Source organism: Rhinatrema bivittatum, chromosome 2 (genome assembly GCF_901001135.1).
Source record: "Rhinatrema bivittatum chromosome 2, aRhiBiv1.1, whole genome shotgun sequence".
NCBI lineage: Eukaryota > Metazoa > Chordata > Amphibia > Gymnophiona > Rhinatrematidae > Rhinatrema > Rhinatrema bivittatum.
In genome coordinates, this window is record NC_042616.1 from 64,196,729 (window position 1) to 64,216,728 (window position 20,000).

Consider the following 20,000-nt stretch of genomic DNA (forward strand, 5'->3'; position numbering starts at 1 on the left):
TACGTGCACATATACGTGTTTAATAAAAGGCAGTCTGAGACATTACAATGCGGGGCCAACACTGACATCAATTGCTATTTTGTACGTTTATACATTTTCCATCTTACTCATGTATCTTTACATCTGCTAATTATCTAGCTTAAGTAATATTAAATGTGTTTATTGTATAGTAATGACCGGGTGGGAGGTCTGGGTGAACTAGAGAGAGTTTAGGCTGAAGAACCAGAAAGATCTCGAAGACTCAGAGAAGGACTGGGCGAACTAGTGGACTCGTTGGTAAACTGGTTAACTTCATTTACACACACATGTTTTACAAGTGGTCGACTTAACGAGAATAAGTCTTAATTTACTTTCAGACCCAAAAAGCAAAGCGGAAGCCGATCAATATTGCTGGAAAGCAGGACAAACGGTAGTGATCGGTGTATCAAGGGATTCTTTATTGGAATTCCAATAAAGAATCTCTTGATAACACCGATCACTACCGTTTGTCTTAATTTACTTTCATGCATAAAATATATGCGCATATATTATTAAAATGGATAGGAAAAGCATGAGTGTTCAATGCATTGATATACGTGGTTTCAATGCATTGCATGTATTCGCGCTTAAGCATACATATGCACATACGTTACAGGGTAGAGATATAAATTTTTATAAAATGTACTTATGTCATCCCTATGAATCAGGCCCAAAGAACTGCAATTTTTTTCTGCTCTGTTTTGAAATTCTAATATGAAAAATTTGGGAAGAAATTTATTAAATCAGGCCCTATTGTGAAAAACTAAATCACCTCTTTCCTTTATCTTTCTAGTTATCTGTTTCTTTACTTCTAAAATCTGCAGCAACACCTTTGTCTGGTTCAGAGAATATCACATGACAAAACAGGATTAATTCTTACTTTCTAAGATAGAGATGTATACCCTTGGTCCTTGAGAGTTACAAATAGGCCTGATATCAGGCTATCCTTAACAAATTTTAATTAGGAATCTCTACATACTTTAGGCCAAAATCAGGTTAATTTGTATAGTGAGGCAGCCTTTAAGGACCAGGGTTGTGCATCTCTTATCTAAGAAGACAATAATTTGAGTAGTAAAACAACCATGATTTTATATAATGATATTTTAAATATTTTAATAGAATATTTTTATATTGAAAATTAAGGAGGACCCTATAATTTTAAGTGGAAAAATATTGTCTATGCTCTATTTCTGGAAATATTATCCATCAGATACTCCAATGTAGCTTAAAGGGTCAATAATTTTCCATCATAATTGTCAGATATTAAAATCACTCCTAGCTCCCTTCTCCATTTGGCGGTTGACAGTATCAGAACACCATCGTTTTCTGGATCCTTGGGTTTCTACACTTCTAATGCATGAATACACTCTATTGAATATCACTCGTTTTCATCCACATTTATCCTGTTAGGATCCTTGCTGAGGCTGACCAACATGTCTACAACTCTTCTGTGTAGAAAAGTGACTAAGGCCTTGCTGATATTTGTCTACCACATTCAACAATCTCTTGTGATCTAATTCCTTTTATTGCCCAGTGAAAGAAATCAATAACCGTCGCTTGATATACCCTCCCCTTCCCAAACCTTTGCTGATTTGGATCCTGCAATCTATTGATTTCACTATATTGCACAATTTTTTCCTTTACTGGTGATTCCATGAATTTTCCCCACCGTTCTAATTGATCAGCCTTCTCCTTTCTCACATCTCTATGGAACCGCACCTGTTTTCAGTATTACTGCCAGTATTTTTCTAAGATTCCTAACAGTTCATGGAGCTAGCCCGTCTGGCCCTGTTCCATGTTCCACTTACAATTGTGCTAGTTCCGTCTGAACTTTCCCAGAAGTGAAGTGAGGTTCATTTCCCTTTCATGTTTGCTCCTTTCACCTAACTGCCATTTCCTTTTATGAGATCTGCACAAAAGTATTTGGTCAGCACTATACATCTGCTTTTAATAATTGGAACCATGTTTAGGCCAATGTGAAAGGTGCGACTGCACCAGGCCCTGTGACTGGAGGGGTCCTGTGCCAGCGGTAACACCCACACTGACCAAAAGCCAGGCCTACTTTCCTAGGGCCTGCAGTAGATGGAAAAGGAGGAATATGAGCTGGTTTTCCATAGGTCTCTCGTTAGAGAAAGACAGAATAGGAAGAGTGAAGAAGACAACTCCTGTAGTCAGGGCTGGTGCAAGGGTATTGGGGGGCCTAGGCGACCCTTGCGCTGCCCCCCCTGGTCACGCCCCCCTCCCCCAGTCATGCCCCTCCCCCACCTGTTTCGGTGCCACTGCTCACGGCCCTGAGAAGCACACAATCTCTATTTCTCTTTGCCGCGAGCGGGATTGGCCCCGCTTGTGGCTGCTCTTCGGTGCCCCCTACAGCTTGGCGCCCTAGGCGACCACCGAAGTTCGCCTAATGGACGCTCCTGCCCTGCCTGTAGTGAATAATACATATTGGGCAAGAGGGGAAAGAGAGAGTCCTGAGCGAAGGAGTGAGCAAGCGTGATGGAGTGGGGAAAGGGGCGGAGCATATGGTTTTGGAAGAGAGGAGTGAGCAGGAGTAGAGAGAGAGGGATGAGAGGGAAGAGAGATAGGAAAGAAAGATGCATGAGGGAGGAGGAAAGATAAGGGTAGACATACCTGTTGAGGTGATGAAATAAGAAACCCCACATTTCATTATCACAGCAAACTCTGCTCCTGCCTAAAGCCTGCTTTGTTCCAATCTCCCCTCCTCTTTTATTCTGTTGCATGATTTCACCTTTGCGGTAAACTGTCTTACCTGTTTGCTTCTTTGTGTCTTTTTTTTTTTTCTAATAACTGTCTTCTCTTTTTTCTATCAATCTAGAACACTTCACAAATTCTAAATTTATTAAGAAAAAGAAAAACCCACTGATTATGCCAGTTGCCTTCCATAAATTTCTGAGTAAGTCCTACACTAGCATAATTTACATTGCTATAGATTATCATTCACCATTTTCTTATGATTTTCTCTTATCTCCAGGACTTCCAGTTGTATTTGTTACATTATGGGCCAGTATGAGGGCTGTTTTTGCAGATTCTGAGTAAGTTATTTTATCTGTTTCTCTTTTTGCATATGCTCATGCGATGTACTTGATGTCTTAATCAAAATGACATAATTGGAACACGAAATACCTGCTCATTAGTATGCATCAGGTTGCATTCATTCAGTCAGTAAATTTGACTGGTGGATATATTATCTCAGTAGATTCCAAAACTCCCTGTTGCTTTTTTGTATTGGGACCATGAACTCAGCTAGGGGTGGCAAACTCCAGTCCTCGAGAGCCACAAACAGGCCAGATTTTCAGGGTATCCACAATGAATATGCATGAGATAGATTTGCATGCAATGGTGACAGCGCATGCAAATCTATCCCATGCATATTCATTGTGGGTATCCTGAAAAGCGGGCCTGGCTGTGGATCTTGAGGATTGGGCCACCCCTGAGCTAGACTATTCAACTAAATATGCCAGGGAGAATTCCCTTGATAGTTTTTCCTGAAAAGGTTTAACTATCAAACACACACACACAAAAACAAAGCAATAGATTATAAAGCACCTATGGACATGAGATATGTAGAAGCTTTAGAAGATAATAGATATTGCTAGATGAAACTAACACACAGTAACACTCATATAATAAGATGCACCATACTCAAGATTAAGCAACATTTTCAGATGTTGCCATGTTTCCTTTTCCCAAAGAGCTGCTTTTTATTGTGGCATTTCATGATGAATTCTCCCGTTTGACCAATAAAGCAGTTTTAGGCCCTCTATAAGTTATTATTGTGCAGTCAGGTAGAGCCCCGTAATAATTTATAATATTGATAAAAAGTGAATTTTTAAGAAAGCTAATATACACCCACTAGAAAGTCTGCAAGCCAGATGTCAATCACTATTACTAGTAGTCCTATCTTCCATTATAATGTGGCTGTTTCCTCTTTCCAACATTATCCTTTCAGTACCAGAAGCAATAGGAAGTAGATCGGTAATGCTTGAAGCCAGAGCTGGCTCTGTTAAAACTGTGTCCCTGGCCTACCTCTGCATCTGGAACATCTTTTTGCAGTGCATGTAAAACTGCCAGTGAAATTGATTTTGCTGTATTTTTACATGCACAACACCCCGGATAATTTTTTTAAGTCCTTTAAATGCATATAAAACTGGGGTTTATGGGCATAAATTCTTTTGAAAATTGCCCCCTAAATGTGTACCCAGCTGCAGAGAAACAACTTAAAATGATTTGAAACTGGCTGTTTTGGTCAAATGGGGTAGATAAACATGTCACACCTGTTCAAACCTTTGCAAAGACATTTTAAGATGTGTAACTGCATTTGCAGGCTATTGTCAATATTAAATGGGACAGAGCACACTTCCAGACCAGCACTTCTTCTAATGCACCTCGGCAACTCAAAATATGATGGCCATGCATGAGTGTGGATTGAAGCATGGTTTAGAAGATCTTTTGGTGTTCCTGATGAAAACTGTCATATTAAATTATAGGAAAATCATGTGGATCAAAGTTTCCTACTATATTGGAGGATACTGTCAGAGTGTGCATTCGTTTGCAGCGTATTGGCAATCCACAACGTATATGCCATATTCGCTGTATTCGTGGGGGTCACGAAACATACGGTGAACCCCCACGAATACAACGTATCACTAACGAATAAACCCCTACCCTCCTGACCCCACCAAGACTTGCCAAAAGTCCCTGGTGGTCCAGCGGGGTCCTGGAGCGATCTGCACTCGAGCCATTGGCTGCCGGTATTCAAAATGGCGCCGATAGCCTTTGCCCTTATTATGTCACAGGAGCTACCGGTGCCATTGGTCGGCCCCTGTCACATGGTAGGAGCAATGGACGGCCGGCGCCAAAATGAATGCATGTTTTAATAGCTTGTTGGGAAATGTCTGAGTCAGTCTTGAAACATTTACAACATTTTGTTGGTATCCACCAAAAATCAAATCTGAGACACTTTTCTGGGGTCTGAGAGCTATACTAACTCTTATGGTGCTTATCTCCTTCTAGGTGTTGGGACCTGAGTGCCGGCCACTTAGAATGGATATTTCAGGTGCCTATCCTGACAGCTATAGTGGTGAGTTACATTTTAAGCATTTTATAGGAAGGATACCCCCCAGGGCTACAAGTATTAATTTATTAACACCTATTAGATTGTGCTGAATGGGATTTGGACACATGCCCTAGGTGTGTTGTAATGTGAAACATGAAGATGGAGGCTGAATATCTTCAGCGCCATCCTTTACAGTAATGCAAGCAATAGCGTGTGGTATGCATGCTGCATGATTGTGACACAAATACATTTCCGTAGAGGTCTGACAGGGCATTAGAGTCCCTCACAGGTTCATATTCAGCAGCACGATGAGAGGGAAATTGCCAGGGTAATTCTACTTGTGTAACTTTACCTGGGTAAACTTTCACGAGAAATTCAGCAGGATTTATCTGGGAAAATCTGCTGCTGAATATACCCACTTAAATTTATCCAGATAAGGAATCTTTAGGACAGTGTTTTTCTAACCACTGCATAAGTTTACTGGGATAGCGTTTAATATCGGTGCTACTGATGAAACTCAAGCCCTACTCCAGAAACGCCCTATGCCCCTCATTTTATCCAACTAAACTTTTCCCAGCTAAAGAGTCACTCAGGAAAGATAATCTGGTGTGTGTGGGGGGTGGGAGGAATGTTGAACTACAGTTTGTTTGTTTTTTTAACAAACCCCTGTGACCCTCTCAGTGCACATCTTACATATATTTATAAAACTGCTAATTTTGAATCATTTATTTGCTGAAATTATATGGAAGTGACATTCAATGATGATGTCATCAGTTTTTGCTGGAATTGCTCTATCATTGGATGGACACTACCACTTGATCTACTGATTATGCAACAACATATACAGCGACGCTCTCTGAAATCAAGATATTTTGGGGTAGATTTTCAAAGGGTTACGCACGTAATATACGCACGTAACCCCCGAAAACCTACGCCTGCACGTGCCGAGCCTATTTTGCATAGGCTCGGCAACGCGCACAAGCCCCGGGACGCATGTAAGTCCTGTGGCTTTGAAAAAGGGGCGGTCCGGGGGTGGGGCAGGGGCTGGGGGCGGGGTCATGGCGCCAATACGGGGTCAGTCCAGGTACGGTCCCGAGTCCTCCAGCACAGCGGCCGTGCCGGAGGTTCGCGCGCCGGCAACTGGCTGGCGTGCGCAACATACGCCTGCAACAAGCAGGCATAAAGAATAAAATAAGGTAGGGGGAATTTAGGTAGGGCTGGGGGGGTGAGTTAGATAGGGGAAGGGAGGAGAAGGTGGGGTGTACCGAAAGAAAAGTTCCTTCCAAGGCCACTCCGATTTTGGAGCGGCCTTGGAGGGAACGGGGAAAGCCATCGGGGCTCCCCTTGGGCTCGGCGCGCACAAGGTGCACAAGTGTACACCCCCTTGAGCGCGCCAACCCTGGATTTTATAACATGCACGTGGCAACACGCGGATGTTATAAAATCGGGTGTACATTTGTGCGCGCCGGGTAGCGCGCACAAATTTACCCCGCGCGCCTTAGATTTAAAATCTGGCCCATAATTTTTTTCATTACTTATATTTTGTAAAGCATATTTATATTATATAATCCATCTTATCCTATTCTTGTAGCATTTTGTACTGTAGATAGATCCCTTTTAAAGGTATATACCTTTTCTGTAGGCATATCATATACTCAGCTATATAGCCTTTCTGCCATAATGTCTTGCATATTAAATTTTATGTATGATTATCAAGCATTCTGGTGAATAATTCACTTAAGGGCGAGTGAAACTGAATCATTATATCAAGTCCATGATATAATGCTTTACTCTTGCATGGTTGGATCTGGCTCAACGAGGAAGAGGGGTTTTTTTTAGTTCTTTTTTTTAGATGTAGTAGGGTATAAGAATGGTGGAGTTTCCCATGTCCTGACATCAGCAAAATAGCTGGCTGGATCCACCAACGAATATCTCTGCTGGTGGGGAGGTCAGGCCTCACCGGTGAGAAAAGATCTGGCTGGACCCACTAGTGAAGAGCACGACCAAAGGCTCGGCCAGGCTCGGCCAGTGAGAGAAGAGCAAGCCGGACCAGCCATTGAAGATTACCGCTGGTGGAGGAGCCTGATCCACCAGCAGAAGAGCCGGCTGGGTAAGGGATGGTGGGGGGATGCGAGTAAATGAGGGGAAGAGAGGGGAGGGGATAAGAGGCAAGAGAATGAAGTGAAAGGAAGTGGATGAGAGGGATGGGGGTGAAGTGAAAGAAGGGGAAGAGATGAGAGGGTTAGAGTGAAGAATAAAGAAGGGAGAGGTGAGAGATGGAAGGAAGGGGAGGGATTGAGACAGAAGGGAAATGAAATAAGGGAGGGTTTAATGAGAAGGAAGGGTATTAGTGAAAGGGTTAGAGTGAAAAGAAAGGAGGGGAGGAGATGGGAGGGGAGGGGAGAGAATAAGAGGAAAGCAAGGGAGAATAAGGCGAGGGAATGAGAAGGAAGAGAAAGGAAGGATCAGAGGAGTGACTATAGGGAGGGAAGGGGTTGCAAATGGAGAGTATAAGTTACAGGGGACACATGCTAGAGCATTTCCCTATGTAGTGCCTATGCTATGGAGTTTATTGCCTCCCCCACCCATACACACACTGCATTAAGAGAAAAAAAGAAATATTTGACCTTTAAGAAAAAAGTCAAAGCATTGCTTTTTTTAGCCAAGCTTACACTTAAGTTATTTAATGAGTAGGCCGTGCTGTTTATATATATATGCATTGTTTTGTCTTGATTGTGATTCTTCTTATGTAATCCACGTTGAATAATTTGAATGAATAAAATAAAAATAAGGAAAAGGTGGGGAGTGGGATAAGAGGGAGGGGTGGAAGGGATTGAGAGGGAAGGGAAATGGGAAGGGTTTATGGTAAGGAAAGGAGGGGAAGGGAACGGAAGGGAGACAATGAGAGGGGTGAGGCGAGGAGTGAGTGATGGTAAGGGAAAGGAAGGGAAGGGTGAGTGAGTGAGAGAAAAGGAGGGAATGAGAGGGGTGAGTGAAGTGAAAAGAGGGGTTGAGAGAGAGAAGGAAAGGGAGTGTGCCATATACTCATACACCTACGTATCTCAGGGGAGATGAAGGGTTGCCAACTTCTGAGAAATTTAGAAATATTACTGGTCCTCTATCTGCCACACCACGGGGACCCTGCTGCCTCCGTTGTCCGACGGGCCAGATGTGCCCTTCCCTCCAAACTCTGTGGGTGACCTCTTGCTGATTTGAAATGTCCCTTCCCTTGAAAGGTTTGGGGGACCCTGCCTCATTTGGTACCACAACTTGGAATGATGAATAAGAAGAAATTCTAAATGTAGAAAAGATCGAGGGGCTAATGGCAATAGTATAATTAAAGGTCTCTAAGGTTCCATTTTATAATTCAAAGACATTATTTGAACTTCTAGTTCTTGCAGATTTGTCTGATTGTGTGAGACACACTCTGATTAAATAAAGGTCTAATAGTGTAGATCCTTGATGTTGCACCGGAGGTGGGACCCTTGGGCCAAGGTGGGGTTGACACTACCCGCAGGGCAAGCCCTACGGGTCCCCACCTTCGGTAGGCAGAGCTGGCTGATTGACGGAGGCCGGCTGGAGCTTTGCCAATACAAGCCCTCGTTCACCGCAGGTTGAACCCTTGGGTACCGGGGCCAGCTGATCTTAGATGGGCCTCCATCCGAGGTCTTCCTGGACATGGTGAAGGGATCAGCCAGAGGCCAGCAGTGGTACCTTGGGTAGGAGGACAAGTCCAGACACGGTAGAGTCCCAGAGCCCAGGGCGTAGCAAGACAGGTGGCACCCGAGCAAGAGCAGGCCGAAGCCTGAGAGGCCAAGTCCAGAGTAGATTCAGCTGAGGCGTAGAAAATCAGGCTGTGGTCGGGACAGGCGGCAAGCAAGGAGAATTGGTAACATGGGCACAGGTCAAACCAGGAGTCAGTCCAAGAATGGTCAGGTGAGGCAAAGGTCAAAACAGGAATCAAACAGGAGCGTAGTCAGACGTAGCAGAGGTCAAGCCAGGAATCAATCGGTGGAGAGGTCAGACATAGCAGGGGTCAAGTCAGGTATCAGCCAGTAGCATGGTCAGATGAAGCAGAGGTCAAGCCAGGTATTAGTCAGTAGCGAAGACAAAGCAGGGTAGACTCGGAACACAGGAACAGGGACAGGAACAGATACCAGGTGCAAGGCATGATCAGAAACCAGGAACACAGATGAAGCAGGAACAAACTGGGAACCAGGAGCATAGACGAAGCACAGGAACGAGCAGCTAAGCACACGACTAGCATGGAGATCTGTTGCCAAGACAAGGAAGCACTGGCTGGGCCTGGCCTTAAGTACCGGGACCCAGTGACGTCATCATCCAGGACCGCGGGGTGGTTTCCCGCCAAGGCCCCTATAAAAGCAGAACAGATGCGTGTGCGCCTAGGAGGCGCTGTGGCGTGAGACGCGGTGTCTCCCCGCAGGCAGGCCTGCCGCGGAGCTGGGAGGTCCACGGAGGAGCCGGGAGCACTGGAGGCAGTTCAGGTGCGCAGTGGCTGCCTACGGCCGCAAGAGAGGAGGAATCGGGAGCTGGAGCAGGCAGACGGGGGTAAGTGGGCCCAGCCGTGGGCCTTTCGAAGCCGGCACACGCAACACTTTAAGCATGCTTAAAGCAGAGAAACATTCTTGAAAACAGTATATAAGAAGCAACATAAAGGATAGTAATAAAGGGAACTAATTTTCATTTAAATTATACTCATGGATGTCATGAAAGGCAATTCTGTTTCCCATCGCTTTTTGTTACCCTGAAGAGATAGATTTTGTTTATTTATGATGTAATCAATGATATGGAATCGGTCAAACAACAAAGAGGCCGGTGGCATCTTATAGACTAACCAATTCATTAATGCATGAACTTTTGAGGACAAAAGTCCACTTCAAAAGAATAGTTCATGATAAGCTATTAGAAAACATATCATTCCTGATCATTACATCTATCATATCTTGAATATATTCTTCGGAAATGGTTTAGAATCCAGATTACTGGTGTCATTCTTCTTATTCATCCTATACTGTATAGGCATCCTTTCAACCTCACCATCTACATTTTACAAAAGCTCTGGAAGGTCATTAGGAATGTGCATTTGTTTTCATTGTTTTGGTAGTTCATGCATGCACATTTTTAATATGCATTAAATTTGATTTTATGTCAGGGGTGGGCAATTCCAGTCCTCAAGGGCCACAAACCTGTCGAGGTTTTAGGATATCCTAATGAATATGCATGACATAAATTTGCATACAACTGAGGCAGAGTGCATGCAAATCTCTCTCATGCATATTCATTAGGGATATCCTGAAAACCAGACTGGTTTGTGGCCCTCGAGGACCGGAACTGCCCACCCCTGTTTTATGTGAATAAGTGCACATATAACATAACCCTGATGAAATGAATGAAACAACTGCAAAAAAGCCATGACAAAAAAGGTGAAAAAAATGAATGAACTGAACCAAACGTTTTGAGTGCACATCCTTAAAGGTCATACCAATGTTATAACATAATTTTTCCAAGCCAATTACCAGTAGGCAAATAAAACTTATGTAAACATGAAAAGAAATCACTTTAGTGATTAATCAGCAGGTTTATTCATTAGTCTTGATTCATCCAAATTATTCTGGACAGCAAATATAAATATGTCAGTCATCTACCCTTATAAAAGTAGACATTAATGAGATATTCAGAATGCTCTGGAAAATATATTTGAACTATATAAGAGCAGAAACTTTCTCTCCACCCAGAAACATGAACTGAAAAACACATTCATCCAAATGCATAGGCACCTTTTATTCACCTCCAACCTTTAATTCATATCTGGGAGCCCTCAGAACAGAATATATTTACATTTGCTTGAGGCAGGAAGAAGTCTTGATCAGAGCCCTGCCTCAGCTGAACCATTCCCAGTATTTACAATGGGAGTCAATTTGACAATTTTAATACATTTTTACATTTAGGAAAAAAAAGAGAAATGTTTTTTAGGAATAAACCATCCTCTAACTTTATCAGATCGTGTTTAAAAAAATCTAATTTTAGAGACTACCAAAAATTCCCCCCCTAAAGCCTCTTTTAAAGGGCAAGTATTGTTTTTCTCAGCTGAAATCACATCTTTATTTCAAAAACCACTTTGGTCTACTCTAATATTGATACAGCGCTTGTTCATTTCTATGCATATTTTTCCTTGCATTCATATTTTATGACCATTTTGCTCTTCCGCACTCATTTGGACACATCTCACACACACTAGTATTGCATATAGTTTAAATATATATGTCAGTACTATTCTATATATATATACATATAATTTGAAATACTTAGCAGAAACCCATGGAACTTTGCATCTCTATAACTGTAGGAATGTCAAAAGATAAATGTAGTACTGTCATACCACATAGCCACTTTAGCAAGCATTACTCTCTCACACTTACTATTCATAGCACTAGATAAAGGTATTCCACACATTAATGCATGAAGCGCATAAGCTAATATACAGATATTTCACTTACAGTTCTCTGCAATACCACACATAGAACATTTCCACTAACATTTCATTATTTATATAGAGCAGAGCCAGTGCAAGGGTGGTTGGCACCTTACACAAACATTCAACCTTGTGTCACCATGCCCTTCCTCCTCCTCAGATTTTGATAAATAAACTCTACAATCATTATATCTGCCACCATAACCCTTCATGGAAGAATCCTGTAAAAATTCAAAAATTGACATTATGGGCCCAATTTTTAAAGTTAGCTGGGTATGTAACTTAGCCGGGTATAACTTAATCTGACTAAGTTACAAGAGATAGTAGCATGGCTATGCCGCTGAATATCAGCATAAAAGCCACTACTTAGCTGAATAAATTATGTCCAGCTAAGTTAAACCTGCTCTATGGCAGATCTAACTTATTTAGCTAAGTTAACTAGATAAGTTGCACCACTCCAATCTTCCCATTACCTGTCCACCAACTAGCTGGCTATCACCTTAGCTGAATAAGGCCTAGATTCAATATTTTGCTTTAAATTTTGCATGCATAATGCCTGCAATAAAAAAGGAGCATGGTAAGAGAGAGAGAGCGAGTGAGCACCTCTTTAGAAGGCTCTCATATTAGTTAACTATTTATACCACTATAGGAGGGTCATCTAGTAAGTTGATGGTGAGGTTTCCGTGGTTGTCTAGTGTTTTGGGGGGCAGTTTTACATGCACTGTCAGATGTACACAAGGATGAGATTTCTACGATGTACTCTCGCCCTAGCTTGATGCCCTCTCTACCTGGGTGCTATCAAGCTAGGGCGAGAGTACATCATAGAAATCTCATCTTTGTGTACTTTTCTTCATTCCAGTTCACATCAAATTTTCACTGATGTGTACTTTGCTGTTCATACAACTGATTGTGCATGTGAAGCTGCACCCCAAACCCTAGACCACCCGCAAAACCTCACTTCAAGTTACTAGTTCATCCACCTACAGTGGTATAAATAGATGACAAACGTGTGCCACTCTAGAGGCTGGCTCTCTCGCTCTACTCTCTACTCTACTCCTCTCCTCTCCTCTCCCCTGCCCGAAAAGGGATTTGTGATATTTATTGCGAATCCCAATTCAGGCATATCACACAGCTTAACGCCAGGAAAAAAGAGTAGTTATTTCCAGCGTTAAAACATGAAATAACATGAATTATGCTATCGCATGCAATATTAAACACCCCTCATTTTCATAAACCCCACCCAAACTCCTCCCCTTTGACTACATTTTAAAATTTTCGTACGCATCTCGCAATGCAAAAAAATAAGGCATGCATTATGGTGTTATCGTGGGCATTAGGGTCCTAACGCCTTCGACAACACCATAAAGCATTTTGTTGAATGACCCTGTAAGTGACTTATCCAGCTAAGCTAAGTTCCTCACTCATTTATGTATATAAACAATCATCAAATCACGTTTACTAGCTATTAAGAGGCCGGCCTCTTGCCTCCCTCCCTTGTATATAGTATTTATTCTTCTTCGTTCACCCTCTTTATTTCCTACTCCCAGTTAAGGCTTCCTTGTTATAATGTAACTTTTATGCTCTCTAAATTGTCTCTTGTTGATTGGTTATGTATAGTTATTTATAGTTATTGCTTAGTTCGATGTAAACCGAGTTGATTTGATTTGTATCAAGAAAGTCGGTATATAAAAGCCTTCAATAAATAAATAAATAAATAAGCTGCTAAATATAGCTGGATATTCAACAGCCACACATTCAATATTGGCTTCCTATTTTTAAATATTGAATTTTGTTTAAGAAATCATGTCACAGTACGATGAATGTTGTGTCATCTGTGACTTTTGGGGGTAGACTGAAAATAAGATCAAGAAATGCAACCATTTAGAAATTAAAAGAAATACATGCTGTATTAGTTGAAGGTAATCTATAAAATGATTGGATGAGCTGAAAACAGATGCTTCTACTTCTACCATAAAAAGATATTAAAATTCTGTTGTTACCCCATTATCAGTCAATTTGTGAAGTAACACAAGACTCTGCAAAAAAAAAAAAAAAAAGTCACTCAGAACCTATAGAGCAAACCTACCATGCTAAAATAGCACTAACTTCCAGAATAAAATCAGCAATATCCCTACTTATGAAAAGGTAACACTGTCAATATTAGGGGTGTGCATTCGGATTGACCGCATTAGTAAAACGCTACTCATATTTTTTTTTAACTTAAAAAATTGATTCGACATAAACGATCGGATTTCCCACATATCCAACATAGATATGTTGGATATGTGGGAAATTGCGATTGTTGAGCCAAAATAAAAATATAAACCCCCTCACCCACCTTAATCCCCCCCCCAGACTTACCACAACTCCCTGGTGATGGAGCGAGGAGTGAGGACGCCATTTCTGCAATCCTTGGCGAGAAGCATGTGACGTCGGCGGCACGTCGAGTGACGCCGGCGTCACGTGATTCCCGGCGAGTTCGCGCCGGACGGCTCGTTCGGCCCAAAAAGAACTTTTGGCCAGCTTGGGGGGGTCAGGAGGCCCCCCCAAGCTGGCCAAAAGTTCTTTTTGGGCCGAACGAGCCGTCCGGCGTGAACTCGCTGGGAATCACGTGACGCCGGCGTCACTCGACGTTCCGCCGACGTCACATGCTTCTCGCCAAGGATTGCAGAAAATGACGTCCTCACTCCTCGCTCGATCACCAGGGAGTTGTGGTAAGTCTGGGGGGGGGGATTAAGGAGGGTGAGGGGGTTTAAATTTTTTTTTTGCACATATGTACATATACCCAACTCATTGGATTTTTTTTATGTCCATATTGGCCGCAAGTGGGACCCCCTTTAGGACATAAGAAATATGAACATAAAATTTTGCTCTGCACATCCCTGGTCAATATACACTAGCCCCAGAACACTATTACTAGTACTACTATTAACCATTTATAGCACTGCAAGCTGTAGGGATTTCATGCCTAAAAATAACATATATACACATAAGTTACATGTACTCACGGCTATGCTAATTTATAGATGTTGAGAATATGTTTCATGTATTTTCCATTTTGTGTCTGCATTTTATTGGCAGAAAAAAGGGGTGTGCCTCAGTAGAATGCATGGTAGCTGTTAGGGATGTGTAGAGGGACGCCATATGTTGCATTCAGGATTCATATTTGTTGGGGGGCAGATAAGTTGCATTCGGCAAGGGGGTCCCCGATACGTTTATATGTTAATTCTTTTTCGTTTCCCGGCTAAAATTAAATTAATTACAACCCCCCACCCTCCTGACCCCCCCCCCCCCAAGACTTACCAAAACTCCCTGGTGGTCCAGCAGGGGGTCCCGGAGCCATCTCCTGCACTCACACCCTTGGCTGCCGGTATTCAAAATAGCGCCACTACAGCCACTCTGGCATCCTCTTCTTTTCAGGCCTGGCAGGATGGGCTCTGCCACAGCCCCACTGGCCTCCTCTTCTCTTCAGGCCATGGCGGGATGGGCTCCACCATGGCCCCACCAGCATCCTTTTCTCTTCTGGCCATGGAGGGACGGAGTCAGCCACGGCCTTGCCAGACTCTTCTTCACTTCAGGCCTTGGCGGGATGGGCTCTGTCACAACCCCACCAGGCTTCCTGCACTGGACGGGGGTGAGCTGTGAGAGCTCGCAAGAAAAGTTGTGCACAAGCGCACATGTGCAGCTTAGAGCTGCAGGCATGCATGTTTGCAGAATGTTTTCTGTGCATGCATGCAGCTTAGAGAGAACAGCAGTGGTGGGCGTCAGCAGTTATTGTTCTGAGGGTAGAGCCAGAGAAGACACAATAGCTTTCCAAGTCTTTGCAGCTACTTGCAAATATTGGAAAACTGCCTTCAAATATATCCAGTGAACATAAGCATAATAAAAAACAGATTATAAAAGAACTGACAATACACCCTAGAAATGGAAGAAATCTACAATTTTAAAGATGAATTTTAAAAGTGGTACCCGCACCAAAACTGGGAGACTCTCACCCGCATGTATCGTTTATTTGCGCCCGGCCGATTTTATAAACCTGCTACATACGCGCACAAGTGTTGATGCGAGAATATCTCACATTGGGGATAAAAAGGAATGGAATGGGGGCAAGGCATGGGCGTTCTGGTGCGGGGCCAAGAGATATGCGCGTTTGTTTCTAAGTGAATGAAAATGTAAACAGCTGATTTGCGTTTGCCTATTCCTCTCTACTCATTATTTTAGATACCTCTATCATATCTTCCCTCAGCTGTCTCTTCTCCAAGCTGAAGAGCTCTAACCTCTTCAACCTTTCCTCATAGGAGAATCGTCCCATCCCCTTTATCATTTTGGTCGCCTTTCTCTGTACCTTTTCTAATTCTGCTATATCTTTTTTGAGATGTGGTGACAAGAACTGAGTATTGCGGTGCACACAATACTCAAGGTGCGATCGCACCATGGAGTGATACAGAGGCCTTATCATATTCTCTGTTTTATTCTCCATTCCTATCCTAATAATCCCTAGCATTCTGTTTGCTTTCATGGCTGCTGCCGCACATTGAGCAGAGAATTTAAACATATAGGGGCGGATTTTAAGAGCCCTGCTCGCCTAAATCCGCCCAAATTCGGGCGGATTTAGGCGAGCAGGGCCCTGCGCGCCGGTGAGCCTATTTTACATAGGCCTACCGGCGCGCACAGAGCCCCGGGACTCGCGTAAGTCCCGGGGTTTTCTGAGGGGGGCGTGTCGGGGGCGGGCCCAAACCACGTGGCGTTTTCGGGGCGTGTCGGGAGCGTTCCGGGGGCGGGCCCGGGGGCGTGCCCTCCAGACCCGCCCCCAGGTCGCGTCCCGGTGCGCTAGCGGCCCGCTGGCGCGCGGGGATTTACGCCTCCCTCTGGGAGGCGTAAATCCCCCGACAAAGGTAAGGATGGGGTTTAGACAGGGCCGGGCGGGTGGGTTAGGTAGGGGAAGGGAGGGGAAGGGGAGGGGAGGGAAAAAGAAAGTTCCCTCCGAGGCCGCTCCGATTTCGGAGCGGCCTCGGAGGGAACGGAGGTAGGCTGCGCGGCTCGGCGCGCGCCGGCTATACAGAATCCATAGCCTTGCGCGCGCCGATCCCAGATTTTAGCGGATACGCGCGGCTCCGCGCGTATCTACTAAAATCCAGCGTACTTTTGCTTGCGCCTGATGCGCCAGCAAAAGTAGGCCAACGCGCCTTGTTTGAAAATCTACCCCATAACGCTTATATCCTTTACCTGGGTGGTGGCTCTCAATGTGGAACCTTTCATTGTGTAGCTATAATTTGGGTTGCTCTTCCCCATATGCATCACTCTGCACTTGTCCATATTAAATGAAATCTGCCATTTGGATGCCGAGTACCCCAATCTCTCAATGTCCTCTTGTCATTTCTACAATCCTCTTGTGATCTAACAACATTAATCACTTCACTCGTGGTTCCCATCTCTAGCTCATTTATAAATATGTTAAAAAGCAATGGTCCCAGTACAGATTTCTGTACTGGGCATGAGACCAGTAAAAGGACATCTCTGTGACCCTATAAACATGCATCGAATGGCCTCACATCATCTTTCACCTACCCACACAGAACTAACTATCATGTCACTCAGGCATGTAAGATGCAGATTGCAACTATGCATCCTGATGCTGAAACAGTACATAGTACATACGACTGGTGATTAAGTTAGTTGGCTAAAATTTTAATTTAAGTCTTTATTTGCTTTGGAAGTCAGGAAGAATTTGTGGATTCCCAATAGCTACCAGCAAACTCCCGCAGGCGAAAATAACACAAGCAAGCATCTGAAAGTTTCCTTAGGCACGCTCTGCTGCTTTCAGCAGCGGGAGTTCACTGACGGCTGCCAGGATCCACAGGTTTTTCTTGGCTCTGGGCAGAATAAATAATTTTAAATTCAAGCAATATAACTTAATCAGCCTACATTAAAACCTCCTGCCTTTTATGCTGAAAATACATGAACATTTTTCCAAGCTCTCGTGCAATGATGTGCTACCAGTTGTTTTTTGGGTTTATTTAATCAAAAGACCCCTCTCTGCTACTGGTGTTTATCACTCTCTCTATGTTCTGCTCCATGAGACACTTTTTTTTTTCATAAAATAATTCAACAAGTGGCTCCCAAGCAATCCCAGGAGCGATATATGCAAGATATAGCAGATTTAAGAAATATTTTTTTCTTTCATATAAGCAGAGAATTGCACAAAGAGTTGTGATAAATCAGGCTCAATAAATTTTGAAAAGGGCCTGCCTGATGGCTCAGTGATAGTGTACTGCCATTGTAGGATAGTCTGGATTTGATTACGAACACTGCTTTTTGCCCATTGTACTAGCAGGGCCCGGGGACCCCTGATAGTACAATGTTAAATAGGTTAAATAGACCAGATCTCTAATAGGATAACCTAGCAATATAGAAAAAATGTAGGTGATATCTGCACATAAGCACCACATGGTCCACCCACTCTGTCTTTTTGTGCCTGCCTAGTTTGCTGTCACAGGTTTTGCTCTATCTGTGGCCTTCCCTTCCCCCCTCCCAGCTTTAAAGTCCATTTGTGTCTCACTCTCTTCTATGTATGCTTGAAATCTGCCACTGCCTTGGCCTCTATCTCCTTTCCTGGAAGTCTGCTCCAGGTGTCCTTCACCTGCTCAGTGAAAAATATATTTTCTCACACTCCTTCAGCTTCCTGGCCCTTTGTCCTTGTGCTTTTCATTCTATAGGAAATGCTCCTTCGAGGTACCTTATTGAAGCCTATAACCCCGTGGAATCTGCACGTATTTCGTTTTCACCTGTTGGGTTGCAGCTGCTAGCGCATAGCATTCTACTGCGTGCGTGTATGGCTTGAGATAAAAGTCCCCCTATACACATGGATATATCATTTCACTTGAAGCTTCTCCTTCCTGTTTTTGCTCCCTGTTCCCGCTGTTCTGATTACCTTACACAGATTGGCCCTATAGAAGCGTCATTTCCAGGATCCAAGGCATTTTGTTTTCTATAGTGAGGCATATGGCTACACTGGATTTCATTAAAACCTGAGAACTATACACTGAGGCAGCTATTTCACTCAGCCTAAGACAATGTGTTTCCAGGACAGAGAGAGAAAGAAAAAAAACAACATGTATTTTAGTAAAACCCCCAAATCCAGGTCAAAGCATCTTTGAGTACATGACTTATGTCTGCTAGTACAGCTGCACTTTATGGTTTTCTAAAACAAATATTTGATTACATGAAAGCTGTCCCTTGTAATCCAGATCCTGCATCCTCCCCCTTCTCTCACCTTTCCTCCCAGGCTCCTATGGTCACCTTTCCAGCCTATCCGAAGGTCTCCTGGAAACAGCACAGCCGCTATGAAATGTTGCTGTAACAAAAAAGGAATTCATATTTCCAAGAAAATGTCATATGGTGTTTGTATTTCTCATTAGCCCAATTACACAGTTAATTGCTTTGGCTCTTCAGCTTCTTTCGGGGTGCAGGGTTTTTTTTCGGCTCGGGACATGATTCCGGAAATGATTCCAGAACTGATTCACATCCCTAAAGATTGATGTGAAATTTTGATAATTGTTGGCACTTTGGTTAGGGATACAATTTTGAGGTGGATATATTTCATATTTTTGATGTTTGATGTTTTCTAGTAATACGATTTATTGTAAGATAATTTGCATATATCATTTTTTGTATGTGCAGAGGTTAGTAGAGCAGCAGGCATGCCTTCGTGATTTGTCTATGGAAACAGACATAATGAAGGTGTGCATTGCCCCATAGGGCAGCATGACTGGGTAATGATGAGAAAGCTGGTGGCAATCATGAAGCCCTTCAACGATGCCATGGAGGATCTGAATTCCAGAAGCACCACTTTGGATGGGGGTCATCCCTATATTTAATATGCTGAAGAAAAGTTAGGGAATAGCCACTGATATTATTGGCATCAGTAGCATGGGATCTACTTAGTGTTTGGGTACTTGCCAGGAACTTGTAGCCTGGATTGGCCTCTGTTGGAAACAGGATGCCGGGCTTGATGGACCCTTGGTCTGACCCAGTATGGCATGTTCTTATGTTCTAAAGTTAGAGGCTTCTGTGAGCAAGAGAGAATGGAAGCAGAAGTGTTTAATCTTATGGACTCCTTGCAGCAGCAGTGCAAGAGAGACTGAAATCTTTCATACCAAACAATTCCTACATTCTTGCTACACTTTCTGATCCATGGGAGCAAGGACGCCCACCAGTCCTAGTGTCTCACATAGATGAAGGAGATGTTGGTAGCTAAGGAGTGTGAAGGGGAATATAAGGATAATAGAGTCAAATATGTATAGGCTGCAGAAGGAACCACACTGACTCCAGCCTTTCTTCATGCACTTTAACTTTCATTCATATAAACAGTAAAACAGTAGACTGTCTACCATTGCAGTGCACTCACTAAAC

General features: G+C 43.3%; 1 protein-coding gene across 2 annotated transcripts in view; it reads left to right on the forward strand.

The window, feature by feature from the left end:
• Positions 1-20,000, forward strand: part of PTH1R (parathyroid hormone 1 receptor) — a 595,747-nt gene that overhangs the window by 531,704 nt on the left and 44,043 nt on the right. For both annotated transcript variants that reach the window (XM_029588269.1, XM_029588270.1), the window contains exons 8-9: positions 3,011-3,071; positions 5,053-5,119. In XM_029588269.1, the coding sequence (XP_029444129.1) occupies positions 3,011-3,071; positions 5,053-5,119 (128 nt within the window). The remainder of the gene's footprint in view (positions 1-3,010; positions 3,072-5,052; positions 5,120-20,000) is intronic.